This window comes from Oncorhynchus gorbuscha, linkage group LG01 (genome assembly GCF_021184085.1).
Source record: "Oncorhynchus gorbuscha isolate QuinsamMale2020 ecotype Even-year linkage group LG01, OgorEven_v1.0, whole genome shotgun sequence".
Classification (NCBI taxonomy): Eukaryota; Metazoa; Chordata; class Actinopteri; order Salmoniformes; family Salmonidae; genus Oncorhynchus; species Oncorhynchus gorbuscha.
In genome coordinates this window covers 34410555-34423571 of record NC_060173.1, presented here as the reverse complement: position 1 = coordinate 34423571, position 13017 = coordinate 34410555, and the positions used below count along the sequence as shown (strand labels likewise).

At 45.5% G+C, this 13017-nt stretch overlaps 1 protein-coding gene across 1 annotated transcript; it reads right to left on the bottom strand.

Annotated features, from left to right (window-relative positions):
* Positions 1-793: 793 nt before the first annotated feature.
* tspan3a (tetraspanin 3a) lies at positions 794-5200 on the bottom strand. The gene is made up of 7 exons (XM_046314634.1): positions 4982-5200; positions 4000-4191; positions 3234-3308; positions 2854-2955; positions 2594-2746; positions 2417-2500; positions 794-1729 (listed from the first exon to the last, which is right to left on the bottom strand). Exons 1-7 carry the CDS (start codon positions 5042-5044, stop codon positions 1637-1639), a joined length of 762 nt encoding a protein of 253 aa, XP_046170590.1. The 5' UTR covers positions 5045-5200; the 3' UTR covers positions 794-1636.
* Positions 5201-13017: the final 7817 nt, after the last annotated feature.

The following is a 13017-nucleotide window of genomic DNA, read 5'->3' as shown; positions in this document are numbered from 1 at the left end:
CCACAAGCAGCTGTCCATTTGTGACTCAAGACAAATCACATTACAGTGCAGACTGATCCAACTAGTTTAACATTTTTTTAAAACAAATACTTATTTACAATGGCGGCCTACCCAGGACGACGCGGGGCCAATTGTGCACCACCCTAAGGTCCCTGGTTCAAATCCAGGCTGTATCACAGCTGGATGTGATACAGCCTGGATTTGAACCAGGGACTGTAGTGGAGTCTCTTGCACTGAGATGCAGTGCCTGAGACCACTGCGCCACTTGGGAGCAGTTCAAAGGCATCTGGTCACTAAGAGCCTGCCTCAAAGTCCCAATGTACAAATACAATTACTGTTTAACTGTTAACTAACGCATAAGAGAGAAACTTTGCAAGTAGCTAGACATTTGTAGCTTTAATACAGACAAGGTAGAACCGGCCTATGGCACCCTGATACCCAATTTAAACGATCTAATGACAAGGCTTGTCCCAATAACAAGATTAAGACATGCCCAATCATCGGACTCTGTGCTTAACCAAAAGCATGGCTACATGAATCACTTAAAGCCAGCTCTCCCTCCCCCTGGGAAAGATATTTCCACAAAAGTGGTTTAGGATGTGACTCACTGGCTCTGCCAATGACAACAGCTCTCAGACAATTAGTGTATGAACATCAGGGTGCTTTGTCTGGAGAAAACCATACAGCTCTCATGTCCACACAAGAGAGCCATGGCTACAGTCTTGGTTGTGTGCAGAGAAAAGTGAGCATATTTTTGTGAAATATAGAAAGAAATAAATGAATCTACAAAGTCTTCTGGCTGGAATACAGTTTATTTCCTTGTTAAAGTCCCCCCATCTCTGGTTTCTTTTTCTCTACATGACTACATTTCTTAAAAATCAAATTTTATAACTAGGCCTACATACCACGAGTGTGCTCAACGACACACAGAAAGTACAACAGAACATTTTAGTAACAGTGCATGTGGATTAATCAAATGCCCACATTCTTGCAAAGCAAATCAGTTAATTGACTGCACTTTGGTTACTGCCCATTCCTGGTGGGCCGACGCAGTGCCATTGACTTGTATATCGTCTATAGTTCAACTGCTTCTCATCAGAAACAGAATGGTGCTGGTGAAGGTTGAGGTCTGGGCCAAACAAAGCAGTAGCACAAGGCAACCTCACACACAGGAAATGTTCAACTCAGCTACTTGATAAATGCAAATATTTATAAAATATTCCAAAACCATACACATATTGCAAACTGATATGAGTAAAGTATTCAGTCCACATATTCCATACAGTAGGTTTATCATTCACAGGGGCCTCATCCTTGTTGTTCGAGGTACACAGGTAAAACTTAAGCGCAACAAATATCATTTGTCACATATCACAGAGCAACAAATAACAAAAAAAAACTTGTTTAATCACCATTTAAGAATTTGGCTTGTGGCTTTTTGAAAAAAAAGTAACAAAATACCAACTTACATAGCATGTAAATAAACCGTTTTTTTTACCACTTAACCCATCACCATTGTGGAGTATGAGCCACCATGTGAGGAGCTTTTCAACTTACAGCAGAGGAGACCTGAGCTTGGGCAAGCCAGTGAACCATCCCCCACTGACAAAGCCACGAACCTAGGTGTGTGTGTTCCTTATGCGTAGGTTCCCCCTGTCATGAGAAGCTCGTAGGCAGGGTCACGGCTCCTACGGCACAGCACCACACAGGCACTCAGCATCCCAAATACCTAGGAAAGGAAAACACCAGGGGTTGAAGTAATATAATAATAATATATGCCATTTAGCAGACGCTTTTATCCAAAGCGACTTACAGTCATGTGTGCATACATTCTACGTATGGGTGGTCCCGGGGATCGAACCCACTACCCTGGCGTTACAAGCGCCATGCTCTACCAACTGAGCTACAGTGTAGTGTCATCCATGTCTTCCATCCATCCAAAAGCAGCCCCCTGGTAGTCAAATGAACGGAATGAAAAGGGGTAAATCCAACAAATGACATGCAGTCTTAATCCACTCAATTTCCCACTGCCTCCAGAATCTGATTATGAACATTATAACAAATCAAAGTAACTAATATATTAAGTCAATGCAAATTGGCAGGGGACGTTTCCTTTAGGCTCCATTTAGCCTAGTTTGAGATGTCCTTGTGGCCATGCCATTTCCCCTTTTCCAGAAATTCCTATATGCATTTTCCCTGTCCCCACGAAACAGTCCCCTCTAGGCCCTGTTCCTTGAGGCTCTGGTGGAGTGTGGCTGGGGGTTGACATAATAATGGCAAACCCAGGCCCATTCAGCCTCCATAATGAATCACTTCATGAGTCATACCATAGGGATGTGCAGGGGGGGGGGGTCACATGATGGAACAACCCATCCATTAGTTGAACGAAAGAGGGATGATGGAATTGGTTCTGTACCTGAATTGCAGCGAACGTCAGTGCAGCCCAGATGACATACATCATTATCTCCTTTAGTTTCTTCACAACAAGGGCTTCACATCCCTGGAAACACACAAACAGTACATTGTGTAAGAGAATCAATGTGAATGTTATGCATGAGAGCAAAGCATAGGTATGTGTTGGACAATCTCGTACCTCTGGATAGAGGTCTCCAGGACGGGCTAGAGAGCCTGTACAGTTGCTGACATTAGGTTTGCAGCAGCTCACTGGTACACTGTTGTTTTGAAACTCATTAAACCAGCGTGTGTTCATCCAGTCTGAGTAAGTGTGAATTCCACAACAATGGAGCTGCAGGCATGACAAATGGTGATGGTTAACACTAGATCATTTCAATACAGCTTTAAATAACTTAACTGTTACACAAAACATTAATTGCCCAAGTTACATTCTATCACCTGTCTTTGCACGTAGTCAATGGCACGGCTTGAGGCATCTGCATTGGTGCCATTGTACTCATTGTACACCTTCTGGATGGAGTGATTGACCTCATCTTCAACCTGTAAACAAACAGGTTACTGGGCTTAACGGGACAATCTTACATAACCTCAATGCATTCTGATGAATACTAGGCTACTATAGTGAATCACCACTTAAGACAACACTTTCTCCATTCATGGGAAGACTAAATATAAAAGATACATTTCATACTAGAACATTTTTTATATTGTTAAATGAAAAAAGTTTCACATTGGAACATATCCAGATAATTGGTATCCTGAACAAAATCTGATTTTCACAAATGTAACCTTGATCAATATGTACTTCACTTACACACCTTCGATCTGTAAATATAACCAAGAACCACCACAGCCACTTCAGTCACAAACACCAGCAGGAGAATGATGACAAACTGTGGTGAAAAGAGAAAGAATTAAACGTAAGAAACTCCTGAAAATAAAAGAGTCCCTAAGGCAGACAGGAACATTTTAAGATCTCCAGCATTTATTTGGGGCAGCAGGTAGCCTAGTGGTTAACCAAAAGGTTGCTGGATCGAATCCTCGAGCTGACAAGGTAAAAATCTGTCATTCTGTCCCTGAACAAGGCAGTTAACCCACTATAAGATGGGAAATAAGTCACATTTAAATCAACACTTTAATGAAGGATTATCCAACATAAAAGGTGAAATACAATTATTTTTAAAAACATGATACAAAAGCTCTCTGCTGGCCAGTCTTCTGGCCAACAGGATTACTGAGGGAGTTCTGAGACCAGTTAAAATGTTGTAGTAGTAGAGGATAAGGCAACATTCACTGCAGGGCTCTAAAGCGCAACCATTTTACTTGCAATGATTACTTCACTGCACCGAAGCCCGAGTGCCATTGGGAATACATTGAGCGCAGATTCATGACAGTCACACTCGTACCATTACTACAAAGAAAACGTTGTTACCTCAAATATTTTTCATTGTGCTCCTAAATTTCTTTGTGTGAGCCTACATTTCATTTTTGTGTGAGCCTACATTTTTGTGTGAGCCTACATTTTTCAACTTATGCGCACACGTGCTCCCTGTAAAAAACATCAGCGTAGAGCCCTGCACTGACCGTTATAAGGCCACAGCGGCTTTCTCGTATTGTGGCACAGCATCCAATAAGACCGATGATGAAAAGGAGGCCTCCAACTGCAATTATGGTCACAGCAGGGATAAGGGTGTACACATCCTCAAAGAAGTGGTCGTAGTCATCATAGGTGATGAACACGTAGGCTCCAACATAGCACAAAATCCCTGCTGCTGCCTGTTTTATGGGGGGAGAGAGTATTAAATCACACACAAAAAAAAAACATATTATAAAACAAAAAAAAAGGTTCAAATCAGTGTGGCCTCAGAGGCCAATCTTGAGCATGCTATGGGCTAAGGATGAGCTAAAAGACATGTTTGTCTGACACAAAAGCATACAACTTTACAACCATCCCATTGGCATTATAATAACTCAATCCTTCAAATTGGAATTATTTGATTTCTTACTGACTGGCAAAGACCATTGTGTTAATTGCTCTCAAGCCTCATTTTAGTTGAAGGCATTCAGTTGTACAATTGACTAGGTGTCCCCCTTTCCCTTTATATCCTAACATATGGAAGTTTAGAAAAAGAGCTGCCAACAAAACACTTTATGTTGAGGACCCACTTACAGTATGGCTATTAGGCTACCGTTTCATTTTATGGGAATGGGCATTTAGAAAGATACAAATACATTGGCTGGGACAAAGGGGGCACAGAAGCCCAGCATGAAACTCCCTGATTCTAGCCGCAGTAGCCAAAGCAACCAGACAAAGAAAGGCAGAGAACAAAAGGAAATGTTCAGCTAGCTAACGTTAGTTACATGTAAAAGGGATAGCAACATGACTGCAAGAACATTGCACTATGTAGTAACCCAAAGGCCCAAACAGTATATTGAAGATAAAAATAGACAAACAGACACATGGCCTAGGTTGCATTGAATGGTAGTAAGTAGCAGGTTGCTGCGTATAATGTTGTGGATGAGAATTTGCGCATTCTCGAACGACACAGATGTCGTCTTAACTTACCCAAAAAATGAGGTTCAGAAAGACCAGCACTGTCTTTGATGAGGTAATACCACACTGACCCATGTTTAAAATAAGGATTCTCTATTACAGTAAAAACGTATTTGTGAACTAACTGGCTATATCCTCCTGCGTTTACAATCCATGCCTGACTGGAGTGGATTCTTTCTCCCACACACCGGAGTCTTAGCATCACATAAACCAGCTGTATGTCATGTGACCCGATGAGCTGGTCATCCTTGCGGTGTGTATAATAACACCGATTAAAAGGATCTAACCCTCTTTTTTTATGTCGCCTAAAATGACATACCCAAATCAAACTACCTGTAGCTCAGGACCTGAAGCAAGGATATGCATATTCTTGATACCATTTGAAAGAAAACACTTCGAAGTTTGTGGAAATGTTAAATTAATGTAGGAGATATAACACATAAGATCTGGTAAAAGATAATACAAAGAAAAAAAACTGTTTTTTTGTTGTTGTTCCATCATCTTTGAAATGCAAGCGAAAGGCCATAATGTATTATTCCAGGTTTGTACAATATAGATTTTGTCCACTAGATGGCAGCAGTATATGTGCAAAGTTTTCGACTGATCCAATGAACCATTGTAGTTCTGTTCAAAATGTTGTATTAAGTCTGCCCAAATGTGCCAATTTGGTTTATTGATACATTTTGAAGCTCATAACTATGCACTTTCCTCAAACAATAGCATGGTATTATTTCACTGAAATAGCTACTGTAAATTGGACAGTGCAGTTAGATTAACAATAATTTAAGCTTTCTGCCCATATCAGATATGTCTATCAGATATGTCTATGGGAAATGTTCTTGTTACTTACAACCTCATGCTAATAACAATAGCCTATGTTAGCTCAACCGTCCCACGGGGCCACACCGATCGGTTAGCGGTTAACCAGTTACATGCAGCCTGGTCTAGGCCAATAGGAAAGCCTCATAATTTGCAGTGAGTGATCAACAGCATCAAAAGCGTTTGACACGTCAATAAAGAGGGCAGCACAATGTTGCCTTTTAACCATACAGTTAAACACATCATTTATAACCAGGGATGCAGCAGAGAGTGCTATGACCTGGTCTAAAATTCGACTGATGTACATTTAGAATTCATTTCAAAGATAAGAAACATTTTAGCTGAGATTTATTCAGGATTCTAATATTTTACCTTGGAGAAAAAGTTTAGAAACAGGGCTATAATTATTTAGGTCACAAGGGTCACCACCTTTGTGAAGGGGGAATACATGGGCCACCTTCCAAACCTTGGGGATAAAAAATATGGGTTAATGATTCAGCAATCAGGGGAGCAGAGAACTGCAGCAAAAATGGATCAAGCACATCAGCCCTAGTGGATTAAAAAAAAGTGTATCTTAAAATTAAGCAAGGCATCTAGCACATTACATGTAGTAAACTGTTGAAATGAAAACAACTAGAAGTTGACGGGTTAACACTCAAGTCAGCTAGAGAATGGCAGAAGGAAGAGAAGTCGACTGACTGACCAGAGTCAATTAATTCACTGTTTCTCTCAAATAAAAAGCCTGCTGAGGTAAAATAATGATTGTCTTTAATTCTTTAATTTACAATCTGTAGAAACTATGAGAATAGAAAGATTCAGAACTTTTTTGAAACATCACAGCACAGTTGAAAAATATATGGCAAATAGAAATCCAATACGGATAGTGTTAAGCGGTAGATGTAAGCAGTTGAGTGGAGCTGAAGGGTGGGAGTTAAAACAAACAAAAGATAACTATTTGTCATGGCTTTTGGGTAACTGGTGAAAAGGAGTCAGGTGCAGGAGAGTTGAGATGCGTGGACAAGGTAATTAAATCACAAAAAAACACCAGTATAGAAACAATACAACAGTGCGTGAAATATACCGGTACCACGAATAAACGGGCGTAAGTATAAAACCCGGCACAAAATACCAGCCGACAGAATCAGCCATCTACATAGAACAAACACGCACACAAACATGGGGGACACCAGAGGGTTAAATAATGAACATGTAATGGGGGAATTGAAACTAGATGTGTAAAAACCAAAGACAAAACAAATGGAAAATGAAAAGTGGATCGGTGATGTCTAGAAGGCCAGTTACGTCGACCGCCGAATGCCGCTCGAACAAGGAGAGGGACCAACTCCGGCGGAAGTCGTGACAGTACCCCTTCCCCCCCCTTGACGCAAAGCTCCAGCTGTGCGCCGACACCGGCCTCTGGGACGACCCGGAGGGCGATCCGGATGGAGACGGTGGAAATCCCACAGTCCTCCACCAGCACCCAGCATCGCTCATTCAGACCATACCCCTCCCACTCCACGAGGTACTGAAGGCCCCTCCCCCGACGCCTCGAGTCCAGTATGGATCGGACTGCATACACCGGGGCCCCCTCGATGTCCAGAGGGGGCAGAGGAACCTCCCGCAGCTCAGACTCCTGGAGTGGACCAGCTACCACTGGCCTGAGGAGAGACACATGGAACGCGGAGTTAATACGGTAATCTGGGGGAAGCTGTAAACTGTAACAAACCTTGTTCACTTTGCTCGGGACTTTGAATGGCCTCACAAACCGCGGACCCAGCATCCGGCAGGGCAGGCGGAGGGGCAGGTTTCGGGTCAAGAACCAGATCCGGTCCCCCGGTGTGAACACCGGGGCCTCACTGCGGTGGCGGTCTGCACTGGCCTTCTGACACCTCACGGCTCGCTGAAGGTACACATGAGCGGCATCCCACGTCTCTTCCGAGCGCCTAAACCAGTTGTCTACCGCATGAGCCTCGATCTGGCTCTGATGCCACGGCGCCAGAACCGTCTGGTACCCCAGTATGCACTGGAAAGGGCAGATGTTGGTAGAGCAGTGGCGGAGCGAGTTCTGGGCCATCTTTGGCCAGGATATGAACGCCGCCCACTCCCCCGGCCCGTCCTGGCAGTAAGACTGCAGAAACCTACCCACATCCTGGTTTACTCTCTCCACCTGCCCGTTACTCTCGGGGTGAAAACCTGAGGTTAGGCTGACCGAGACCCCCAGAGGTTCCATCAACACCCTCCAGACCCTCAACGGGAACTGGGGACTCCAATCAGACACTATATCCTCAGGCACCCCGTAGTGCCGGAAGACGTGAGTAAAGAAGACCTCCGCAGTCTGTAGGGCCGTAGGGAGACCAGGCAAAGAGAGGAGACGGCAGGACTTAGAAAACCGATCCACAACAAACAGGATCGTGGTGTTACCCTGTGAGGGAGGTAGATTCATCAGGAAGTCCACCGACAGGAGCGACCACGGCCGTTGCCGAATGGATAAGGGTTGTAAATTCCCTCTGGGCAGGTGCCTAGGGGCCTTGCACTGGGCGCACACCGAGTAGGAGGAAACATCACGTCCTTAGCCAAGCTGGACCACCAGTACTTCCCACTAAGGCAACACAATGTCAGACCGATGCCAGGATGACCAGAAGAGGGTGACGTGTGGGCCCAATAGATCAAACGGTCGTGGACATCAAATGGAACGTACAGATGCCCAGCTGGACACTGGGGGGGAGTGGGCTCTGTACGTAACGCCAGCTCGATGTCCGTGTCCAGCTCCCACACTACCGGTGCCACCAGGCAAGAGGCTGGGAGTATGGGAGTGGGATCCATGGACCACTCCTCTGTGTCTGAACCCTCTGTGCCTTCGTGTTCTGGGAACCCGGTCTGTAGGACATGGTGAAAACAAAACGGGTAAAGAACATGGCCCACCTTGCCTGGCGAGGGTTCAGTCTCCTTGCCGCCCGGATGTACTCCAGATTGCGGTGGTCCGTCCAGATGAGAAAAGGGTGTTTAGCCCCCTCAAGCCAATGTCTCCACGCCTTCAAAGCCTTAACAACAACCAACAACTCCCAGTCCCCCACGTCATAGTTTCGCTCAGCCTGGCTGAGCTTCTTCGAAAAGAAGGCACAGGGGCGTAGCTTTGGTGGTGTACCCAAGCACTGAGAGAGCACGGCTCCTATCCCTGCTTTGGACACGTCCACCTCCACTATGAACGCTAAAGAGGGATCCGGATGAGCCAGCACGAGAGCTGAGGTAAACAGAGCCCTCAGCTGACCAAAAGCCCTCAGCTGACCACTGCAAACGAACCGGTCCCCCCTTCAGCAGTGAGGTAATGGGAGCCATTACCTGGATAAACCTCCGGTAGTAGTTGGAAAACCCTAGAAACCGCTGCACGTCCTTTACCGTGGTGGGAGTCGGCCAATTACGCACGGCTGTAATGTGGTCACTCTCCATCTCCACCCCTGATGTAGAAATGCGATACCCTAGGAAGGAGACTGTTGGAAAAACAGGCATTTCTCAGCCTTGATGTACAGGTCATGCTCCAACAGTTGATCAAGCAACCTGCACACCAGGGACACATGCTCGGCGCATGTAGCGGAGTATATCAGAATGTCTTCGATATACACCAATACACCCTGCCCGTGCAGGTCCTGGAAAATCTCATCTACAAAGGCCTGGAAGAGCATTGATCAACCCGTACGGCATGACGGGGTACTCATAGTGCCCTGAGGTAGTACTAAATGCCATCTACCACTCATCCCCTCCCGGATAAGCACCAGGTTGTAAGCACTCCTGAGATCCAAATTTGTGAAGAAGCGCGTCCCGCGCATTGACTCGATATCACTGGCTATGAGAGGCAGCGGGTAACTGTACCTCACAGTGATTTGGTTGATGCCTCAATAGTCAATACACGGGCACAGACCTTAATCCTTCTTCTTCACAAAAAAAGAAACTTGAGGAGGCAGGTGAAGTGGAAGGCCGAATGTACCCCTGCCCCAGAGATTCGGAGACATATGTTTGTTTCCATAGCCGCCATCTCCTCTTGTGACAGGGGATACACGTGACTCCTGGGAAGTGCTGCGTCTACCAGGAGATTTATCGCACACACCCCCCGTTGATGGGGTGGTAATTGAGTCGCCTTCAATTGACAAAAGGCGAGAGCCAAATCGGCATATTCAGAGGGGATGCGCACGGTGGAGACCTGGTCTGGACTTTCCACCATAGTAGCAGCACTGACTGAAACCCCTAAACACCTCCCCGAGCACTTTCGTGACCAGCCCGTGAGAACCCCCTGTTGCCACGAAATAGTGGGGTCATGACAGGCCAACCAGGGTAGGCCCAGCACCTTTGGAAACGCAGGAGAATCAATAAGGAATAGACTGATTCTCTCCTTGCGACCATCCTGCGTAACCATGCCCAGTGGAGCGATGGCCTCCCTAATTAGCCCTGACCCTAATGGTCGACTATCTAGGGCGTGCACAGGGAAGGGCATATCCACAGGAACAATGTGGATCCCTAAACTATGGGCAAATGATCTGTCAATAAAATTCCCAGCTGCGCCTGAATCTACTAGCACCTTATGCTGGGAATGCGGGAAAAACTCAGGAAAATTAATAAACAAAAACATGTGAGCAACAGGGGGCTCTGGGTGAGCCTGGTGCCGACTCACCTGGGGTGACACATGAGTGCCCTGCCTGCTGCCTCGACTCCCAGAGGAACCTCCCCAGCACCAACCGGCAGTGTGCCCTCTGCTGCCACAGATGGTGCATGGAACGGCTCCTCCTCCGGTCGCCCTAAGTGCAGCACCTTCCAACTCCATGGGCATTGGAGCGGTGGTGCTGGGGGACGGAATCAACCGACCCCGATCTGGACATCCGTGGGTAGCAAGCAGGTCATCCAGCCGGATGGACAGGTCCACCAGCTGGTTGAATGTGAGAGTGGTGTTTCTGCAGGCCAACTCCCAACAGACGTCCTCGCGCAGACTGTACTGGTAGTGATTGTAGTGTGTGCAAACCTGGTCAAGAACTACAGGAAACATATGATCTCGGAAATTGCAAACAAAGGTTTTGGTACCAAATATTAAGTTCTGCTTTTCTAATGTAAATACTTATGTCATGCAATAAAATGCAAATTAATTACTTAAAAATCATACAATATGATTTTCTGGATTTTTGTTTTAGATTCGTCTCTCACAGTTGAAGTGTACCTATTGTCACGTTCCGTCCTTTATTTCCTTTGTTTTGTCATTATTTAGTATGGTCAGGGCGTGAGTTGGGTGGGCAGTCTATGTTTGTTTTTCTATGTTTTGGGGTATTTCTATGTTTCGGCCTAGTATGGTTCTCAATCAGAGGCAGGTGTCATTAGTTGTCTCTGATTGAGAATCATACTTAGGTAGCCTGGGTTTCACTGTGTGTTTGTGGGTGATTGTTCCTGTCTCTGTGTTTTAAACCAGATAGGGCTGTTTTGGGTTTTCACGTTTCTTGTTTTTGTTAGTTTGTTCATGTGAAGTGATTTATTAAAACATGAATCAAAATAACTACGCTGCGCTTTGGTCCGCCTCTCCGTCAATGGAAGAAATCCCTTTCACCTATGATAAAAAATGACAGAGCTCTACATGCTTTGTAAGTAGGAAACCGGCAATATCGGCATTGTATCAAATACTTGTTCTCCCCACTGTATATACGTGTGTGTGTGTGTGTGCACTGTACAGTACCAGTAAAAGTTTGGACACACCTACTCATTCAAGGGTTTTTCTTTATTTTCCCTATTTTTCCATAATAGTGAAGACATCAAAACTATGAGATAACACATATGGAATCATGTAGTAACACAAAAAGTGTTAAACAAATCAGAATATTTTTGAGATTCTTCAAAGTAGCCATCCTTTGCCTTGATGACAGCTGTGCACACTCTTGGCATTCTGTCAACCAGCTCCATGAGGTAGTCATGTAACGGATGTGAAATGGCTAGCTAGTTAGCGGTGGTCTGCGCTAATAGCGTTTCAATCGGTGACGTCACTTGCTCTGAGACCTTGAAGCAGTGGTTCCACTTGCTCTGCAAGGGCCACGGCTTTTGTGGAGCGATGGGTAACGATGCTTCGAGGGTGACTGTTGATGTGTGCAGAGCGTCCCTGGTTCGCACCCAGGTCGGGGCGAGGGGACAGACGTCAAGTCTTTACTGTTACATTGATGGTGTTGACCCGGATCACTGGTTGCTGCGGGAAAAGGAGGAGGTCAAAAGGGGGTTGAGTGTAACGGATGTGAAATGGCTAGCTAGTTAGCAGTGGTGCGCACTAATAGCGTTTCAATTGGTGACTTCACTTGCTCTGAGACCTTGAAGTAGTGGTTCCCCTTGCTCTGCAAGGGCCGCGGCATTTGTGGAGCGATGTGTAACGATGCTTCGAGGGTGACTGCTGTCTGTGTGCAGAGGGTCCCTGGTTTGAGCCCAGGTTGGGACGAGGAGACGGACGGAAGCTATACTGTTACAGTCACCTTTGTTTTGCTCACTCAACGTCAACAAAACAAAGGAGATGATCGTGAAATTCAGGAAACAGCAGAGGTAGCACCTCCCTGTCGGGCTGCATCTTGTCAGACTGTATCACCGCCTGGTACGGCAACTGCACCGCCCGCAACCGCAGGACTCTCCAGAGGGTAGTGCGGTCTGTCCAACGCATCACCGGCGCAAACTACCTGCCCCCAGGACACCCACAGCACCCGATGTCACAGGAAGGCCTCCAAAAAGATTATCAAGACAACAATAACCCGAGCCACTGCCTGTTCACCCTGCTATCATCCAGAAAGCGAGGTCAGTACAGGTGCATCAAAGCTGGGATCAAGAGACTGAAAAACAGCTTCTATCTCAAGGACATCAGACTGTTAAACAGCCATCACTAGCATATTAGAGGCTTCTGCTTATATACATAGAGTTGAAATCACTGGCCACTTTAATAAATGGAACACTAGTCACGTTAATAAGGTTTACATATTTTGCATTAGTCATCTCATACTATATTATATTCTATTATATTCTACTGTATTTTAATCTACGCTGCTCTGACTTTGCTCGTCCATATATTTATATATTCTTAATTCCATTCCTTTACTTAGATTTGTGTGTGTGATTTTTGGTTCCAACCGCTGTGTCTTTGTGAGATGCAGACTAGGTGAACTGTCACGCCCTGACCATAGAGAGCCTTTGTTTCTCTATGGTATAGTAGGTCAAGGCGTGACTGGGGG

Coding starts and splice junctions, on each gene's coding strand:
- tspan3a (XM_046314634.1), bottom strand. CDS start 5,044: ATGGGTCAGTGTGGTATTACCTCATCAAAGACAGTGCTGGTCTTTCTG. Junction 3,309..3,999: donor GCCGCTGTGGCCTTATAACG/GTCAGTGCAGGG, acceptor TTTTCACCACAG/TTTGTCATCATTCTCCTGCT. Junction 2,501..2,593: donor CTGGAGACCTCTATCCAGAG/GTACGAGATTGT, acceptor GTGTGTTTCCAG/GGATGTGAAGCCCTTGTTGT.